We start from the raw sequence: 21,570 nt of genomic DNA, 5'->3' as shown, positions 1-21,570 counted from the left end.
AGAGTGGGTCCAGCTCGTAGATTTTCCTGGCAGAGAAGGGTCTAAGGACAGAGGACTCTGGAACATCGTCCCTCGCCACCGCAGACAATGCTTGATTCACTTTTCACTGTGGCCCTCAGAGGCAACTGTTGTAGTGATTTTGGGCGTTACAAAAATAAATTTAATTGAATTGAATCGAAATAGCAAATAGAATCACCATTATACTAGTTCTCAAAGTTTTGCTGCTCTAGTATATATGCTCAGAATAAAGAAGTCTTATGGTAAATGCAGTGCAGTGATTTACCTGTAGCCTGTGAATGGCTTGGTCTCGGTCATGTTCAATGTCATGGTACTCTGTCTTCTTACTCTGCAAAATGTGGATCTCCTGAAACAGGGCCTGTGTAGTTAGATTTATGACTGTGAGAGGATGTTTCACAAATGTTACACAGACTGGTCCTGACCTTGTCCTTGGCCTTGAGCAGAGCCTCCAGCTCCCCCAGAGACTGGGTCAGCTCATCCTTCAGGAGGTCACTGGGACCATGGCCTCCATGGGCCTCCAGATCAGCCACCTACAACATACAGCTATTATTATGTAAAAATGGCTTTGTTTTGATGTCAAATACTTTTTTTAAACATGAGTCAAATCAACTTTTCAAGGGTGTAACATGATCTAATATGGTATAATATGAATGCATCTGGTCCGGACTTCTAGTTTTGGCTTCGGTATGGACCAGGGGTCGACAACCTCTTTAGCTTACCGCTCTTTAGCGCCCTCCTTGTGGTTCCCTGGAGCTTTTTCCAAAATTTATGAAAATAGAACTAGATCGGGGGATTTGTTGTTTTACTATGGTTTCTGTAGGACAAACATGATGCAAATATTCTTAACGTTTTCCAATGCTGTAACATTTTTTAGAATAAATATTAAATTTCAAAATTTCTGTCAACAAAGATTTGCGTCGCTCGTTTCAGCGTGACGCACGTGGGCGGCGCAGGTGGCTGTTGTAAACAAACCGTAAAGGAAGAAATTATGACAACAGAGGAAGAAGGAACCGAATCATGTGCTTTCATTGCCAAAGCAGAAGGATTGCTTGCATGTTTCATTTGTCATGTCAAGTTGTCAAATAACAAAAAGAGTCATTTGGAAAGACATTTGGAATGACATGAAGGATTCGCCGCAAAGACAATGAAGGAAAGAGACATTAATTCAGCTCAAGAACAAACTCAAGTGCCTGTGATGAGTTGTGTGACGTGATCAATATCGAACAGGCAGCTCTGTTATGAAGGTATGTGAACTTTGACAGGCCGACTTTGAAGAAATGATCAAATATATAATTACAGGCTGTGTTCAATTCCACTGTTGCCCAGATATGGGGGGAAAGAGAAGATGATTGTATTGTTAGTGAGGTTTGAAGAAGACTGCGTTTTTGCTTTTTTCTAATCATCAAAATAAAAATGACACAAAAAATCTCATTTCTTTTGTAATGTATTTCTATATTTTCATCAATGCAACAAAACATAATACATTGACATTGTAATGAAAGTTAAACTTTGAGCACCAAATATGGCCGACTTTGAAGAAATGATCAAATATATAATTACAGGCTGTGTTCAATTCCACTGTTGCCCAGATATGGGGGGAAAGAGAAGATGATTGTATTGTTAGTGAGGTTTGAAGAGGACTGCGTTTTTGCTTTTTTCTAATCATCAAAATAAAAATGACACAAAAAATCTAATTTCTTTTGTTATGTATTTCTATATTTTCATCAATTTAACAAAACACAATACATTGACGTTGTAATGGAAGTTAAACTTAGAGCACCAAATATGGTATAACAGTGTAGTCACGTGGTGCGTCACTCTCTCCAGGGCGTGCTGCAGGGAAAATAAACATTTAATCAGGAATTCTCATGTATATCTCATCATATGTATTTGTAGCATTGTCATTTTGATAGTAGGCTCACATAGCTAATATACACTTACAGCCTTTATTCCCTTCATATATGGCTTATATAAGGCTTTTAATTTTTTGCAGCTCCAGACAGATTTGTGTTTAGTTTTTTTGGTCCGATTTGACTCTTTGAACATCAAAGGTTGCCGACCCCTGGTATAGACCAAAGCCATAGTTCTACAGTAGGTGTAGGGAGATAATGAAGCTAACTGTTGAATAAACTGTAGCAGCCAGGAGAAAAAGCACTATCAGGTGTTTTGGGTCATGTTAAAATATTGGACAAGAAGAGTTCAAAAAAGCGCTGCGACTTTTTTTGACACTCAGTTTTTAGTCTATGCCTCAAAACTCCTGCCATGGACACAGTGAATAAATATACCTTTGGAACGTACTTTTGGCCATCACAAAGAAATTAATGACACAGACCACACTGATAATCAAAGACTGAACTGACATAGTGACAAACATTTGACTAATGGACTTAATTTAAAAATGGACACATTTGAAAGACTGTGGAACAGACAGGACTCCTATTTTCATTCAAATGTGTGATTTTGTTTTGTGATTTTCAGTTTAGAGCCACTTCTTTTCTTTTTCTTTTGCTCTATGGTCATATTCTGTTCTGTGTTTTATCTTTACTTTTCATAAAAAGAAATGCATTTGGTCCTTATCAAATTAAAAACTTAAGTGTATTACATTTAGACCAAGTAAGTAATTTATTGTTTTAAATTTGGTAATGTGCCCATATTTCACAGGGATGAATTACATTAACTTTTTGAATGTTATTGCATCTTACTTGCATCATATTGTAAGTCCTGCATTTCACATAAATCGAATTATTTGCTGGCTTCCATAAAAAAGGGAACACATCCCTCAGAACAAAAAAAGGCTCCGCTTAGATCCACAGTTGAGATGTTGAAAATATACTGTTGTAAAATCCTATCTCGCAGTGTCTCATGCAAGTCCAGACCAGTTCAACTTCCCACTTTCTTGTGTCAACAAGAAATTTTACACTTGAACTCTGCTTGTGCATGAGTGTAGAGCAACAGAAGGAGGAGGAGGCAAATAATGACCATACTCCTTGGTGATTTCTCAGTTTTCTAAGTGGGGCATGGAAAGTAGGATACGGCTGTCCTACAAACCTCTCTCCATCTCGCACAACCCCAGAGACGTGAGCCATTTTCTGCCACCTGGACCTTGCTTGCAGTAGAGTGAATATATGGAAAACTCCAGTCCTCCATAAATGAAATAATGTGATCAATAAGCAGCGTAGAGGAGATCAATAGTGAGCAAGGCTAGGAACTTTCATGTGCATTTACTGTCGTACTCTCACACAATAATGTCACATTCATGAGCATATAACTGATGTAAATAGAGTGTTTATTTTACCATTATTATTAGTATTATTTTGTCTTACGCTAGCTGTTTTTATTTTATTTTATCTTTATTTTTTCCCCTCCATTCCTTATTAAGAAATGAGAGGTTCTGTCTATAGGAGTTTTTGTTTATAAGAGTTTTTGTTTATAATAAGAGTTCTTCTATTAAGAGTGTTTTTTAAACTTCCTATAAGTTATCTGTCCTTTTCCTCTGTATCTACATGCGTAGACATGTGTGGACAATAAAGGAATATCTTATCTTAACTTGCTTTGGTGATTTGGTGCAACATACAACAATGAACAATATATGATAAATCAAATAAATTATAACGTAATTTTATTTGTATTTATTTTTGTCATATTTTCCTTTTTTGCCATTATTATTATAATTTATTACTATTATTAGGCCCAATCCAAAGGACAAGAATCGTCCCAGCGAAGAATTTATCAAAATTGTATCCCGGAAATGGCCGGAAAAATGCAAAAATCAAGTAGTAAACAAAAACAAATATGCGAATATGAGTGTTATAAAAAAATATAACTCAGAGCTCTAATTTTGAGCAAAGACCCCATGAAAAAAATATTGAAAGACGGCTCAGTAGCGATTAACATGGGGCCAATGGGAGCACCTTGTTGTACTTTTGTCATCTCTGCCTACCGTTTTCATCATAACTGTTGCGTATCTCTGGCATGAGATGTCCTATTTTCCAGCACAGATACACATTATGTGCAAAAGGATGAGCTGAAGGCAAGGATATACAATAAATAGCTACACAGAGCCCCCTTGAACATTTAAACGTCCAAACATTTACTTTGACGTAGACAACTTAAATTAGGCACAGACATCCTTCTTACCATTCTGAAAAAAAAAAGTCAATGACAGCATATCCCTATCTGCAACAATATTACCATGGCAACCTGACAATTTTTTCAGACTATAAGTTGCACCAGAGTATAAGTCGAACCAGCCAAAAAATGCATAATACAGAAGAAAAAACATATATAAGTTGCACTGGAGTATGAAATGCAGTTGCAAGTGTGAAAATAACAAATATCACATATAAGTCGCTCCGGAGTATATGTATATAAGTATATATATAAGTCGCACCCCAACTATGAAAACTATGAAAAAAGATGCGACCTATAGGTCCGGAAAATACAGGTATTGTCATTGACTTACATGGGTTTTGGTTTACAAGCATTTGAAAGAACAAGATGGACCTTTATTTAAATTTAAGGTCGTGGCTGGAGAGCCGCGGCGCGGTCAAATTGCCGCGCAGTTTCAGGGGCCGCGGCATTTCCCTTATAGCCCGTTATAGCCTCATGGCTAACCCTAACCCTAACCCTAACCCTAACCCTAACCCTAACCCTAACCCTAACCCTAACCCTAACCTTAACCTTAACCTTAACCTTAACCTTAACCTTAACCCTAACCCTAACCTTAACCCTAACCCTAACCTTAACCCTAACCCTAACCCTAACCCTAACCCTAACCCTAACCTTAACCCTAACCTTATCCCGGCGCGGTCTAAAACGGCGCTAAAACGCGGTCAAATAGCAGCGCAGTTTCAGGAGCCGCGGCGCGCGGCCGGCACAAAAATAACATGGCAGTTTCGGCCGCGCGCCGCGGCACTGCAGACACTCCTTAAATTTAAATATACCATATTTTGTTTTTTAGTCTATGTTCATTAGACCCGAGTGCCACTGATGGAATAAAATGTGAATAAAGCATAGGTTTTATCATTTGCATCAATATATAACTATGAAAGTATAACCACATATAAGTGTTTTTATATTGGTCATTGCAGTAAAAGATTGTCAGAGCGGCTCCTTCTGTTTAGGCAAAAGATATATGCTGTTTAAACCTTGCCATGATAAGAAGCCGATGTTAATGTCTAGACAAGGACTTGTGAAAACTAACATTGTGTGTGTTTATCTTGGGACCTTGTGAATTTTGATCCTTGACTGCTAAACTCTCAACCAATAAACTGAGGAGAGATGCGGAGAAAGCTCAGAGATGTTTTGCGACGGGCTGAATAAGACCTCTCCAACATTCCTATTATTTCCATAAGGCCGTGTGAGTACCCGATGCAGGAAAGCATTGTTAGTTTGTTATGTTTTCCAAAAACGATATTATGATATTTGAAAAATTGAAACATTGTTTTTGCATTTGAATATTATCATTTTTCTTTCTTCTTGTTGGGACAACCCCTTTACTTTTCACTCAGTGAACATTGACAAAAAGACCCAATGTACAAAAAATGCATTGCAAGATAGGCAATAGCCAAAAACAAATCTGATCGTTGAATCATGAAATTTGGCGCTGACGTAAATAATGGCAAGGGAAATAGAAAATATTATTACAGCAACGCCCATCCTCCCAACCAAATGTAGGCCATATTGGATAAAAAATTTGCTAAGCACCACTCATCAGTTTTGCCAAATGTTGCACTTTTACAAACTCTTCCTAGGGTGTTCGCCCAAAAAGCTGAAATTTGGTGAAAATGGTTTTGAGGAGTGGGGCATCAAAAGTTATCTAATTTATGTTGATACCTTGCACGGTCTCTGTGCTGCAAAGCTGCAAAATGTAGCAACATTTTCAGACATTGTCCAAATTGCGTCAACTTTGAATCAGTTTGTTTACACGTACACTTTCTATAAGTTATCTGTTCTTTTACTTCTGTACCAACTTGCGTTGCAACACCAAAATTTCCCCATTGTGTGGACAAATAAAGGCTTATCTTATCTTATCTTACATTAGTTCTACTAACTTACTAATTTATTATTTATAGATTTACCAGTACTTTGTGAGTTTAAGACATTTAATGTTGGCTGAACAATCGCCACAATCAAGGGTTCCCTCAGAGGGGTTTACAATCAGATTTATAACTTTAGTAAATACAAGCTGCAGAACGAAGCGTGGAACAGTTTTGTCCCATAAGCAGCCATCCTTCTGAACTGGGACTTTTTGAGCAAACGTGTATATTTGACTGTTTGTCATGTTATTGTCATTATTGTATTGATGCCAAACCTGAAAATTGCTGCACTATGAATCTACCTACTGGTACAAATAAAGTCATCTGAACGGAATTACTGATTACTGATTTATTAAAGTAAACATACTTCTATTAAAGGTTGAATAGAGGATTTTGGGCGATTAATCAGTGTCTCTTTTCCTCGTGGCGTGGAAATCACGACACTAGAGATGCGATGCAATCCGGTCGCACTAATAAACAAACGCACGTGTAGCAGCAGAGCTGTTGCATAATCATGCACGAGGTGTTTTAAAAAAATAAAAATAAAATAGGACGAACAGTTGCTGATTTCGCAAATCGGCAAACAATCTTCTATTCAACCTATAATAGTTCCTTTGACCAATAAAAAAATTATATCTTTATCTTTGTGTTCAAAACTCTGTTCAAAAGCTATTCTGCTTGAGGTCAATATGGCTACTCCCCTGTTATAACCAAATTTAGTTACTGTTATAACCAAATTTAACTTTTTATTGTCGTTTAAATGAGTTTCTTGTAGTTGTATAATATCACATTTTCTTTTCTCATCTTTTTTACTATATTTGACTGCTTAATTGGACTCAATATGTCATTAAAATTTAAAGATGTTGAAATAATTATTGTATTTTTGGCTCGAGCATGGAATGGAATTCATTCATTCCATGGAATGGAATGCGAAGAGACTTTGTTCTCGCCTGGTTTCTTCTTATTATTCATGGTCATTTTGCCACAACTCAGGCATTTTTGACCCCCTGAACATCGATGAAAAGTCACATATGGGGGACATAGACGCGATTGGCTCGGCCTGAACTCGAATAAAATGGAGGTTGCGAGAACGCCCGTCGCAACAGAGCCACGTAGTTCAAAAAAGAAAAAACATGAAACTCTTAATCTTTGGCCTAGGGACATGAAACTTGGAACAGTGATAGAGCTACCTTTGACGAGTAAAACACACCTGGCATTATCGCTGTATGATAAACAGTAAGTCAGCCATGTTGAATCAAAGTGGCGCTGCCACGTTTGACTTTATTTCTTTCATAATCGTACTTGTCCTAGGTTTTTTGTCCGATCGACCTCAAAACAACACTTTTTCCATCTAGAGACATTGAAATGTAATAAAAATTTAAAAAATAATAATTTGATTTTCTTTTCAGTCTTTATTTTCCGCCTAACACGCCCTCAAAAAAGGCTTAATTTCCTGTTTTTTCAAGGACAAGTCACGCCTAATGGAATTGATCTGCGGAGCTCATATTTCACTCACTAATGTGTTTTTATGGTCTGATTGGAAATAGTTAATACCCATGTAACAAATTTACTCTATAGCGCCCCCTACCCATTGTGTGAAAAACTCAACATTGTCTAATTTGTTTGAAACTCATGACAGAGTGTCCTGCAGGGGGTGACACTCATGGTCCAGCATAGATGTGAATCTAGCCAGGAATTCTGCTCCTGGTCTCCTCTGGAGCAGCACCAGGTACTGCTCCTCGGGAGCAGACCAGGTGCGGGCGGAGGCAAGGCTAGTTAGCTTAGTTGTAGCATGTCTAGTCTGGTTCTCTGGGGTGTTATTGTTGTTCAGTTTCCTGAAAATAAGCGTCCAGGCTCATTATATGTATGTAAGAAATATTGACTTGCCCCAGGTGAACTTGTAATATAGACGGATAGATCCAACAGATTTAACCGCAGCTCAAAAAACCCGACTTAGCCATTAACTTAGACTGCATTTCCTCTTCATTCCGGGAGATTTTGACTTCCAGGTTTATGGCTAAAATAATGTCTCTCATTGTTGAAATGAGAGACACCTGGCCTCATCCAGGTCACGACATTTGTAATTATTATTATACAACCACGTCAGTGTAATCCCTCATTCATCCAGATGTAGTCATCTGTACACTGTTTTAGAAAAACAAGACGTTTCGACTCTCATCCAAAAGTCATTCTCAATCTACAGCCAATCACAGGGTGGTTATCGGGCCAAGAAGATTAGTTTCAGGGGAAACTGTACTACAAATAGATGAACAGGAGATGCTATTATCAGGAGGTTCCGCACGGTGAACAGCTCAGAGTACGGACAGCTCAGAGTAGGATAAATAAATATCCAAGTTCTCAGACAAGATCTGCCAATCGAGAATTACTCTTGGATGAGAGTCGAAATGGCTTCTTTTTCTAAAACAGTGTCCAGATGACTACAACTGAATCTTTTTCAACAATTGTACAACAATAATAAAATCTATCAAAAGCAAACTACAAATTACTCTCCTATTTCTCGGGTGGTAAGAATACAATGTGTTTGAAAAATGAAAAATGACATGTGACCAACCTGTTCCCGAAGCCTCTCAGTCTCCTCTTGGTAGGCTGCTAGCTGTTTCTTCCATTGCTCCACATTAGCGTTTGCTTCATGCAGTGCTGCCACCAGCTTGGAGTTACTGTCCTGCAGAGAGAAGAGCTCTGCTTCCAGGTTCATCTCACAGATTGACCTGGACAAATGAAACACGCAAACATTCTTTTGTGAAGTATTTAGCTATATAATCCAGAAATAAATAAAAACTATGTGGCAGTTAAGCTCAAGGATCACAAAGACCTATGTTTTCCATTTGTTTGATGTCTGTTACTATGTCAGTTCAGTTCAGCACCCCAGATTCATGTGTTTTTAAATTAAATATGTGAACTGAACAAATCATTGAGGCAATAAAATAATAATCAAAGCTTTTTTGATCACATCACATAGGGTATGGACATTTCTGGTTTGGTCAAATATAATGGAACATCATCTGTGTGGCTGGCAATTTTATGTTTTATGTTACAACCCATCTAATTGTAACACCGTGAATTGTTTTCGATTGTCTAATAAATTGGCCCAATGGTTCCAAGTACAAAGCACACAGGAGGGGAGACCAGGCACAGCCCTGCCTCACCCCACTTTCCAGAGTCAGTGGATTTGTCAGATAACAATTGGTTTTAATTTGTGATGTTGGACCATCGTAAAGAGCACCAATATTTTTTGTATAATTAAATTATCCATTTAAAATTTGTTCAGCACTTTAAATAAATATGGCCAGAAAACAGAATCAAAAGCCTTCTCAGCGTCCAAACTAATTATTACGGCTTTGTTTTGTTGTTTTTGTATATGGTTCATTATGTGTAAGTCATGTTATCTTGTGTTTGTCGTTTGTTAATAAATTTAGTTTGATCATCATGGATTGAGTTTGGGAGTATTTGTTCCATTCTTTTGGACATAATTGAGGTGTATATACGATAGTTCACATTCAGAATAGAAATATATGAGGCACAATCGAGTCGATCCTTCCCTTCTTTAGGTATCAGGGATCTGATGGATTCCTTCCAGCTAGGAGTTTTCTTAAGTGTCCAGCTAAAAGTGGCTAAGAGGAAAGGCGTAAGGGTGTCTTTTGAAGCTTTGTACCACTCTGAGATGAACCAATCACTCCCCGGAGATTTATTGTTCTTAAATCTTTTGATTGCTCCTTGTATTTCCAAAACACTTATTTAAGCTCCTAATTTTTTATTTTGTTCTTCTAACATAACAAGCAAATTCACTGTGTCCAGAAAGGAATTTATAACATCCTTTTTATCTTCTAGAAATGTTTGAAATAGTTTTTATGGAAGGATTCAAATGCTCCTCTCCTTGAACCGACACCTTAACGTGGTAGAGGGGTTTGAGTGCCCGAATGATCCCGGGAGCTATGTTGTCGGGGGCTTCAAGCCCCTGGTAGGGTCTCCAAAGGCAAACAGGTCCTAGGTGACGGGTCGGACAAAGATCGGTTCAGAAGCCTCTTATGATGACTACAAGAACAAGGCAGTTTACGTCGCCCGGATCAGCGTCACCGGGACCCCATCCTGGAGCCAGGCCTGGGATGGGTGCTCCATGGCGAGCGCCTGGTGGCCGGGTCTTACCCCACGGGGCCCGGCCGGGCACAGCCCGAAAGAGCGACGTGGGGCCGCCCTCCCGTGGGCCCACCACCCGCAGGAGGATCCATAAGGGGCCGGTGCAGAGAGATCTGGGCGGCAGTCGACGGCAGGGGCCTCGGCGACCAGATCTCCAGACACAGAGACTAACTCTGGGGACATGGAATGTCACCTCGCTGGGGGGGAAAGAGCCTGAGCTTGTGCGGGAGGTTGAGCGATACCGACTAGATATAGTCGGCCTAACCTCCACACACAGTTTGGGCTCTGGAACCCACCTCCTCGAGAGGGGCTGGACGCTCCACTTCTCTGGTGTTGCCCGCGGGGAGAGGCGGCGGGCTGGTTTGGGCTTGCTGATAGCCCCTCAGCTCAGCCGCCACGTGTTGGAGTTTACCCCAGTGAACGAGAGGGTCGCGTCCCTCCGCCTTCAGGTGGGGGACAGGTCTCTCACTGTTGTGGCGGCCTACGGGCCGAACAGCAGTGCAGAGTACCCGGCCTTCTTGGAGTCCTTGGGAGGGGTACTGGACAGTGCACCGACCGGGGACTCCGTTGTTCTACTGGGGCACTTCAACGCCCACGTGGGCAATGACAGTAACACCTGGAGAGGGGTGATCGGGAAGAACGGCTTCCCCGATCTGAACCCGAGCGGTGTTCAGTTATTGGACTTCTGTGCTAGCCACGGATTGTCCGTAACGAACACCATGTTCAAGCACAAGGGTGTCCATCAGTGCACATGGCACCAGGACACCCTAGGCCGGAGGTCAATGATCGACTTTGTTGTCGTGTCATCTGACCTCCGGCCGCGTGTCTTGGACACTCGGGTGAAGAGAGGGGCGGAGTTGTCAACCGATCACCACCTGGTGGTGAGTTGGATCCGCTGGCGGAGGAGGAAGCCGGACAGACTTGGCAGACCCAAGCGCATTGTGAGGGTCTGTTGGGAACGTCTAGTGGAGCCCTCTGTCAGTAGGGTATTCAACTCGCACCTCCGGGAGAGCTTCTCCCATGTCCCGGGGGAGGTTGGGGACATTGAGTCCGAGTGGACCATGTTCTCCGCCTCCATTGTTGATGCGGCTGCTTGGAGTTGTGGTCGCAAGGTCTCCGGTGCCTGTCGTGGCGGCAACCCCCGAACCCGGTGGTGGACACCGGAAGTAAGGGATGCCGTCAGACTGAAGAAGGAGGTCTATCAGGCCACTCTGGCTTGTAGGTCTCCGGAGGTCATCGACGGGTATCGGCAGGCCAAGCGAGCCGCGGCTCGTGCTGTCGCAGAGGCAAAAACCCGGGCCTGGGAGGAGTTCGGGGAGGCCATGGAGGAGGACTATCGGTCGGCACCAAAGAAATTCTGGCAAACCGTCCGGCGCCTCCGGAGGGGGAAGCAGTGTCTCACCAACACCATTTACGGTGCGGGTGGAGGCCTGCTGACCTCGACTGGGGATGTCGTCGGACGGTGGAAGGAATACTTTGAGGATCTCCTTAATCCCTCAGTCACGTCTTCCGAAGAGGAAGTAGAGACCGGGGACTCGGAGGCTGGCTCATCCATCACCCAAGCTGAAGTCACTGAGGTTGTTCGCAAACTCCTTGGTGGCAGGGCTCCGGGGGTGGATGAGATCCGCCCTGAGTACCTAAAGTATCTGGATGTTGTAGGACTGTCTTGGTTGACACGTCTCTGCAACATCGCGTGGCGGTCGGGGACCGTGCCTCTGGACTGGCAGACCGGGGTGGTGGTCCCTCTGTTCAAGAAGTGGGACCGGGGGGTGTGTTCCAACTACAGAGAGATCACACTCCTCAGCCTCCCCGGTAAGGTCTATTCCAAGGTACTGGAGAGGAGAATTCGACCGATAGTCGAACCTCGGATTCAGGAGAAGCAGAGTGGTTTTCGTCCCGGTCGTGGAACACTGGACCAGCTCTACACCCTCCATCGGGTGCTCGAGGGTTCATGGGAGTTTGCCCAACCAGTCCACATATGCTTTGTGGCTCTGGAGAAGGCTTTCGACCATGTCCCTCGGGGTGTCCTTTGGGGGGTGCTCCGGGAGTACGGGGTCCGGGGGCCTTTGCTCAGGGCTGTCCGGTCCCTGTATGACCGGAGCAGGAGCTGTGTTTGCATTGCCGGCAGTAAATCAGACCTGTTCCCAGTGCATGTTGGACTCCGCCAGGGCTGCCCTTTGTCCGGTTCTGTTCATAGTTCTTATGGACAGAATTTCTAGGCGCAGTCAGGGGTCGGAGGGTGTCCGGTTTGGGGACCACAGGATTCCATCTCTGCTGTTTGCAGACAATGTTGTCCTGATGGCTCCATCAAACCCGGACCTGCAACATGCACTGGGACGGTTTGCAGCCGAGTGTGAAGCGGCTTGCAGTGATGCAGTCGCTGCATCGGACCGTTGTGGTGAAGAGGGAGCTGAGCCGAAAGGCAAAGCTCTCTATTTACCGGTCGGTCTACGTTCCTACCCTCACCTATGGTCATGAGCTTTGGGTAGTGACCGAAAGAACAAGATCGCGGATACAAGCGGTCGAAATGAGTTTCCTCCGCCGTGTGGCTGGGAGCTCCCTTAGAGATAAGAGAGGAGCTCGGCCACACGGGGGGAGCTCGGAGTAGAGCCGCTACTCCTCCACGTCGAGAGGAGCCAGCTGAGGTGGCTCGGGCATCTGTTCTGGATGCCTCCTGGGCGCCTCCCTCGGGAGGTGTTTCAGGCATGTCCCACCGGGAAGAGGCGCCGGGGAAGACCCAGGACACGCTGGAGAGACCATGTCTCTCGGCTGGCCTGGGAACGCCTCGGCGACCCGGCCCCGGATAAAGCGGCTGAAGATGGATGGATTCAAATGCTAATTTGGGCATGTTTGGATAAGATTGCATAATGTTCCCAGTCCCATATTATTATGTTTTTTTTTTGTTTTTTTTTTCAGCTTGTTGTTTTCTAAGTTTTCAAGATAGTAATTTTGAAAATTTTGATCCACGCTCATAATACCTTTGTTTGGTACAGAGCATTTTCTTGTGAAGTCAGATAATTTATTCCTCCTCGTATCTTTTTAATTTCCTGTAAAATTTTAGGACTCACATTATTTTCCTCCAACAATGGAAATTTTTCACAGAATAGGCAGAATAAAAATATCCCCTGGATAATTTTTCTCCAGATAAGTCTTAATGTTGTTTTAAATCCTTAAACAGAGGGCTTAAGCAGACTGGCATTGAATAGTGTGTTTCTTTATCTTTCCTCCAGGTCTACAGTAATGTGAAAGGAGCATGGTCACTTAAGTCTATTGTGCCTATATCTGTCTCAGTGATTTGTCCTTTTATTGAGAATAAAAAAATAGTCTATTCTGGATTAGATTGTATGTGGATTAGAAAAAATGGGTATACTGTTGTGCCTTAGGGATCATCTCCCTCCAGATTCTTCATTCATTTGTGGAACTTTGTTCTTCCAGTTTCTCTTGAGTTCGACACCTCTAATGAAGGTTGAATGCGAAGATTCCAATCGCCAACACAGATTAGGGTTCCCTGAAAGTGGTTTATAATCAGGTCCATTATATCAGTATTAAAAAGTGATATAACTCTCTGGTGCATTCTACACATTTAATAGAGTAAAAACCTTTCCATTAATATTCCCTTAACTAGTACATATCTGCCTTCTTTGTCCTTACATTCAAAACTCTGTTCAAAAGCTATTTGGTTTGAAATCTATATTGCTACTGTGTTTCCTTCCTTCTGTGTTTGCATCTATATGATGAACAGTACGATTTTTTTATAACCAACTTGTGTTCGGTTTTGATGTTAAGTGTCGTTCAGATGTGTCTTGTAGATAGATGATGTCTATTCTTTCGATTGTTTTATTGGGTTCAGTATGCCATTCACATTGAGGGATGCTACTTGTAACACTTCTGATGCCATTGGGTTGATAGTATTCATCTTGCCATTGATCATTTTCAAATGTTTTTAAACTCTCCGGTCGGACACAAAAAACATACACGAGAACCATAATAACACAGATAACAGATGAAAATAGAAAATAAGAGGGTTCATGTTGGGAACAAACACCGAACTCAAAACCTGATCATGCGAGTGATCGTAAAAGAGGAGGGAAGTCCATTCCTAGTCCTAAATTTGGACACTTTGAATAAAAAAGGCCAGCTAACAGAATCAAAAGCTTTTCAACATCCAGACCTCTTATTACAGCTTTGTTTTGCTGTTTTCTTTTATGGTTCATGATGTGTAAAGATCCTTTTATTAGGGCTCAAGCATGACAAGCAAGGGGGGGACCCTCCGTTCGTGCGAGAGCTGTCGAGAGCAGTTGCTGTCGCCAACGCGGCTGGTGCAGAAAAGTAGTGAAAGCTTTTTTGCGCCAAGTTCGCTCTAGTAACGTGCCTACGCACTACCCGGAAAAAGGAAACAAAACAAACCCTGTATGAGGTTTCGGCCAATCACAGAAGACATGAGATTCTCATTGAGACGAAAGCACGTGTTCTGCTTCTGTCATTCTGATTAAGGTCTAAACAAAGGCAATTGACAATTACAGGTTTTGACAAGAAACATTAGTTTCTCACTAGAGCATCCTCTTGAGACCATCTCAATGTGGTCATCTCACAATTTCGGTTGAATGGGATGGTCGTAGGGCCCGTGGACCATGTGGATTGAGTAAATAAACATGCCGCGACAGGTGACATTATTTGGAGAGTTCATAACTTCAGGGATGTTCACTAGAGGTGACTAAGGTCTATCAAGCTACTATCGTTTTATCAACGCTATCTCCAGAGAGAGACAATTTTTTTTTGTATTTTCAGCTTCAACCTATTTTGAGATGATCCCTAAATGGTATGGAAAATTAGAGCTCAGTGTGCTGCAATTTGGAGTGAAACCCCTGAGAAAAACCGCCACCTCAAAAGTTCAATTTCAATTCAATTTATTTTTGTAACGCCCAAAATCACAATAGTTGTTGCCTCGGAGAGCGACAGTGAAAAACGGATTCAACAATGTCCAAAGGGACAAGGGGCGATGTCCCAGGGTGTCCTGTCCATAGACCCTCCTTCTCGGCCAGGAAAAACTACAAAAACTTCCTGGAGAAGTTCCACAGTGAAGGAGGGATCAGACTCCCTCAGATGGACAGGCGGGTGCGAGATAGACAGTGGAGCTGGACCCACTTAGGGTGCTTCCAGGCAGATGAAGAACCGATGGCTGCAATGGGAGCTCGGACAGGGAAAAAATTCAATGCAGACAAATGAAACTTGGCATAAAACATATTCGGCCATATTAGATCGAAAATGAGAATTAAAAAGTCACACATCATAAACTTTTGACATCTCTGCCAACAGTTTTCATTGAAAACAGTTCAAACTTGGTCAAAACGTGCAAAACCCATGTGCGATTAGAAATTTCAAAATTCTAGCTTTTACAAACATTGAAGGATTTGAACGGACCCAGTATAGCGCGCATGTGTGGCAGTAGGCCCTCATAGCCGCTGACAGCCTATGGCCTGTGACCTGGGCCTTTAAAAGGAGGCTTCCTCACCTGCTTTGGCCCTTCTCGCCTTTGACATCACCCGCCATCTGGGAGCAGTGCAAGCGGCACGAGGACCGTAGCATTAGTTGTGATCGCCCTAAAACAGCCCAAAGTTTAGGCTTAAAGCCAGTGATCACACCAGCGTGTTAACCAGGCTGGTTTGCGCTGGCTCACCAATCCTTGTTTAACTTTTTTGTATGACTCGTGCCACACGTTCCGGTAAGCCGTCTCGCTTCTTAGATGTCCATTCTAACCAAACGCAATCTAATTTGTGCGTGTCGGGATTCCTCCCAGCCGCGGCACCTCATCCATGTTAAGATTGTTAAGCATGGTTCGTCCAAATTAAATGCAATCGTAAGATTTCAGTTGTCTAATTAGTCGCTGCTCTATATCGGAATGTATCGCTCTTCCTCTCTCCCTCGCTTGTTGTGCACGGTTCTGGACATTCATATTAGAGTTAATTTCCTAAAATATTGTACATTCTAAGATTGGTAACTCCACGGGTCTCTCCTTCAACCCAAAACCACAAACTTCCCTCCAAGTGTCCTTGGGGGGGTTCAAGGCACGTTTGCACCGGCCCCATTCTCCACTGACAGACTGTAACATATCAAAGTTTGGAGTTTCTGAGTGTCGGCACTGTGGGACTGTACCAGGGCCCAGGCCTACTACTACGGACCAGCGCCACCTCTGGTAGGGTAGTTGGGCCTTAGGGGACAATCTGGGCTGCTGACAATCTGGGCTGCTCTTTTTATAATAATAATAATAATAAATCTTTTATTTATATAGCGCTTTTCAGGGACCCAAAGATGCTGGACATATACAAAAAAAGGGGGGGGGTATTTACAGACGGGGGGGACAGCACGTACAATACATAATAATGAACAGATAAAATAAACAAGACAGGAGAGGTAGAGAGAAAATGATGGGGATGAAACGGGGGGGGGGGGGGGGGGGGGGGGGGACGCTGGACATATACCGGCCCCATGTAGACACAGACACAACACGCTATAGAGCAGCGACTAATTAGACAACTGAAATCTTACGATTGCATTTAATTTGGACGAACCATATTAATATACGGAGGTAGAAATGTAGACAGTGGGGTAGAGGAGGCTAGGGGTAGGGGAGGTCGTAGGCTTGGGTGAAGAGGTATGTTTTTAGGCGGGATTTAAATGTTGTGAGTGAGGGAGAGTGGCGAACAGGTTGGGGGAGGGAGTTCCAGAGTTGGGGTGCTGCTCGGGAGAACGCTCTGTCACCAAAGGTTTTGAGTCGGGATGTTGGTGCAGTCAGGGTGAGAGTGGAGGAGGAGCGGAGGGCTCGGGAGGGGCGGTGGGGGATGAGGAGGTCAGACAGGTAGGGGGGAGCTAGGTGGTGGAGAGCTTTGAAGGTGAGGAGGAGTATTTTGAAGTTGATGCGCTGCTTGATGGGGAGCCAGTGGGGAGCCTATATCTGAGTCTCCTGGTCCACTCAATCTAACGATCTGCGCTTGCCTTTACCTGTGTATGTGTCCCTGGCAACAATCCAGGGTGGCGTTGTTGGAAACTAATACAATAAATAACTATTAATTTAATCCATATGTGGAAGACATCCATCTAAATATATTACCCCTATCGTAGCCACGACACATGCAGAATTGTGAGCTGGACGTAATGATATGCTACTTAAGGTTCTATCTTTTAATATGGCTCTCTGGTGCTTAACTTGTGAAAATGTTTACAAAGTGTGTTCACAGTGGTGCACAATCTCACAAAGTCACATCATTCTAACGTTTATCTTTAAAAAGGGAAATAAAATTAACGAGCGCAAAAGTCTGGAAAATTGGCATATAATTGGAGCTTGGCTAAAATTTACGTTCCATGAAGTAGCCAAGAATCTACTTTACAAAACGGCTCAGTGGCATCCTCTTGAAAATCAAAATACATTATGTCAATGGAGGAGGCGGAGCTTATTTTTTTTCTTCATAGACAAATTAAACTTGGCAGATACCTAAAGCATCTCGAGACAGTCAAAAACTTATATTATGGCCACAACAACACAGAGCGTCAGTCACTTTGGTTCAAACTTGACACGCCCAAAATCCTATCCCCGTATTTTAATAATAATAATAATAATAATAACTTTTATTTATATAGCGCTTTTCAGTGACCCAAAGACGCTGAACATAATAAAAAAGGGGGGGGGGTATTTACAGACAGGGGGGGACAACACGTACAATACACATTAATATACAGATAAAATGAACAAGACAGAAGAAGTAGAGAGAAAAAGATGGGGATGTAACAGGGGGTAGAAGTGTAGGAAATGGGGTAGAGGAGGCTAGGGGTAGGGGAGGTCATAGGCTTGGGTGAAGAGGTATGTTTTTAGGCGGGATTTGAATGTTGTGAGTGAGGGAGAGTGGCGGACAGGTTGGGGGAGGGAGTTCCAGAGTCGGGGTGCTGTTCGGGAGAATGCTCTGTCGCCAAAAGTTTTGAGTCGGGATGTTGGTGCAGTCAGGGTGAGAGAGGAGGAGGATCGGAGAGCTCGGGTGGGGCGGTGGGGGATGAGGAGGTCAGACAGGCAGGGGGGGGCAAGGTGGTGAAGAGCTTTGAAGGTGAGGAGGAGTATTTTAAAGTTTATGCGCTGCTTGATGGGGAGCCAGTGGAGAGAGCGGAGAACGGGAGTGATGTGATCACGGGACCGGGTGTGGGTGAGGAGGCGGGCAGCGGAGTTTTGGACCATTTGGAGTCTATGGAGGGAATGGGAGGAGATGCCAGTGAGGAGGGAGTTGCAGTAGTCAAGGCGGGAGGAGATGAAGGCATGGATGAGGGATTCAGCAGCGGGGAGGGTGAGGCAGTGTCGGATTTTGGCGATGCGGCGGAGGTGGAAGTATGAGGTCTTGACAATGTGGCTGACATGGGGAGTGAAGGAGAGGGTGGGGTCCATGATGACACCGAGATTGCGTACCAGGGTAGAGGGGGTGATGGTCGAGGTGTCGATGCTGAGTGAAAAGGGACCAGTTTTATTGAGAGTGGATTTGGTGCCAATGAGGAGGAGCTCTGTTTTGTCACTGTTCAGTTTGAGGAAGTTGAGAGTGAGCCATGATTTTATTGTAGAGATGCAGGTTTCAATGTGGCTGAGGGGAGGGTTTTGGGTGGATTTGGTGGTGAGGTATATCTGGGTGTCGTCAGCGTAGCAGTGAAAGTCCAGGTTGAGTTGGCGGAGGATGTGACCAAGGGGGAAGATGTAGCAGATGAAGAGGAGGGGGCCGAGGACTGAGCCCTGGGGGACCCCCTGCGTTACTGGGGAGAGGGTGGATGAGTGACCGGAGAGGGAAATGAACTCTTGCCTGTTGGTGAGGTAGGATGTGAGCCAGTCAAGTGCAGAGCCCTCAACACCCAGTTGGCGCAGCCTTTGTAGGAGGATGGAATGGTTTATAGTGTCAAAGGCTGCGCTGAGGTCTAGTAGTAACAGGATGTTGAGGGCCCCGGAGTCTGCAGAGGTGAGGAGATCGTTGAGTACTTTGACCAGGGCTGTTTCAGTGCTGTGAAGTGGGCTGAAGCCAGATTGGAGGGGTTCATAGAGGTTGTTTGACTGGAGGTGGGTGTGAAGTTGGGCGGCGACGATGCGTTCCAGCGTTTTTGAGAGGAACGGCAGGTTGGATTTTAACGTACTTGTCTTAGGGTTTTTAGCCAAAAATCACCAAACTCAGGTAGTATCATCAGGGCAAATGTGGGGTCCAAATGTGTTAGAATAGATTACATAAGTATCAGGGTCTGGTCATAACAAGCTCTTGAAGAAGAAGCAATTTTGAAAGCAGAAAAATCCTTGTAATGTTTTTCAAACGTTCTCGTATTTAGACTGATCATATAAGCCGTTTGTGTATTTTGATGAGCTGGACATAATGAAATGTGAATTAAACATCTATCTTTAAACATGGCTCTCTCTTCAATTTGGTATAAACAATATGCCATTCATTTTTTTGGGTAAAAAAAGCGTTTTCATTAACGTTCAGGGGGTCAAAATTGGGGTGGTTTGTGTGAGAAAAATAAAGAAAATAATAATAAGGCTGAGCAAAATAATGTCTGTTTGCCGTAACCCGACCGACCCGGTATAAAACTAGCTAACTGAAAAAATTTATCAGCATTTTGTTAAGAAAACACCAAAATCTTTTATTTTTCAACTATTTCACCGACTCACCGACCCACTTGAAAAATGTTGGGTCGGGTTACAGCAAACAGACTATATGGGGTAGCCTAACTCTTTTTTCGACAATTTCTTTCCACTATAAAAACTCGAGCTAGAGTCACATGATTTTGTCACATTGTGCCAGGTCACAAATTAACCGGTTATAAATGTTTTCAGTTGTCTACGACAAATAAATTGTCTTTTATGATTTTTTTCAAAATCAAATTTGGAGAGGATGCAAGAGAGCTATTTTATCAGATTGCTACATTTTTATATCATTGGGTTCAACTTGGAAATCTTTCCACACACTCTACAAACATTTTCCAATAAAACTTTTTAAAGAAATTTTGATTTTTTTTTACATTTTCCAAAAATTAAGATTTTACTTCAACTTCACTATGACCACATTTCATTGCGCATGGGTTTTGTGTCTTGTGGCCAATTTTGAAGTGTTATTGTTGAAAACTGTAGGAGAAGATGCCAAAAGTATGACGAGGTGCACTTTTGTCAACGTCTTGTTTGATCCAATATGGCCAACTTCCTGTATGATTTAGGGCGGGGTCGTGATATAATTTTTCACTTATCCTTACATTAACAATTTTTTGGTCTGAGCGTTATATTTTTACAGCGACTTTTTTTTGGCCTCAGGCCCCATGTCAATCGATTTTTGAGGGGGCACTTTGAATATTCTTTCACAAGGTCTTAACTCAAAATTAGAGCTCACTGAGTTCTAATTTTTGATACCACTCATGGGCATATTCATCTTTGTTTACAACTAATTTTTTGCGTTTTTCCGGCCCTCGGATACAATTTGAATAAGTCCCTCGCCGGGACGATTCTCGTCCTTCGGCTCGGGCCTAATAAAATCTTGCATAACTCCATTTAACAGATAAGTCATTATTTGTTTGTTCTCATTTGATATAAATCACACAGTAAATAATGGCAAGAAATCTGTATATAGATTCCGTCAATGCAGTATGGTCCTGAGGTGTTTTATTGAAGTGTCCTTTCTCTCCTTTGTGCATGAGCATGGAGGCCGAAGCATGAGGCGAGTCGCACCCCTGATAGGGAAGGGTCCCCTGGGGTCTCCGACAAGATGTGTCTTGTGTTAGGGTCCAGAGCCTGAGCATGAGTAAGTGGGGATCAGCGGTCTTTTTATCTGACCTCGGAGGTTTGGCCTAGAATGGGAATGAGTTTAAACTGGCTTTGCCTCTCAGTCAATCTTATTGTTCTAATTTGGACAATTTCCACTTGAAGGTGGAATGGACAATTTTTTGGCCCAAATCTGAGTCTCATTTCCTCGTGGCGTGGACTGCCGATTAGTCCTGCACCATATCAATCATAGAACGCACCTACTGCTCACCTGCAGCCTCGCCTTTAAACCAGCAAAATGACATGCAACCATAACGAAATACTGCAACATTGTCAATGAACACACATCATTAGCAGGCAGTCGATGTAATCCCTCATTCCTCCAGGATAGGCCACAGTCAGAGAGCTGTATCTTTCAGTTCCGTTCCCACAATCCGAGCACTACTTTTTAAAAAGTTTTTCTAGGGCCCAAATATATGAAGAATCTTCGACAAAAAGTTCTCCGCGAACAACCTTGCAGTATTTGAGAAAATCGTTCCGAAAGTTGACAGTTTCCTCTAAATTTGGACATATTGAGGTGTATACCACTTTTTGGTAGCC

At 43.0% G+C, this 21,570-nt stretch overlaps 1 protein-coding gene across 1 annotated transcript in view; it reads right to left on the bottom strand.

Annotated features, from left to right (window-relative positions):
• Positions 1-283: 283 nt before the first annotated feature.
• LOC140383500 (homer protein homolog 3-like) overlaps positions 284-21,570 on the bottom strand; it is a gene marked incomplete at its 3' end in the record, with an annotated part of 36,323 nt that continues 15,036 nt past the window's right edge. The window contains exons 4-6 of the mRNA XM_072465960.1: positions 8,629-8,785; positions 441-548; positions 284-364 (exon numbers count right to left, since the gene is read on the bottom strand). Of these exons, the coding sequence (XP_072322061.1) occupies positions 284-364; positions 441-548; positions 8,629-8,785 (346 nt within the window). The remainder of the gene's footprint in view (positions 365-440; positions 549-8,628; positions 8,786-21,570) is intronic.

Source organism: Eucyclogobius newberryi, unplaced genomic scaffold (genome assembly GCF_026437365.1).
Source record: "Eucyclogobius newberryi isolate DKJ021-1_F unplaced genomic scaffold, fEucNew1.0.hap1 SCAF_517, whole genome shotgun sequence".
Lineage (NCBI taxonomy): Eukaryota > Metazoa > Chordata > Actinopteri > Gobiiformes > Gobiidae > Eucyclogobius > Eucyclogobius newberryi.
The sequence above is the reverse complement of the archived record's forward strand: the minus strand, read 5'-3'. Positions and strand labels throughout refer to the sequence as shown.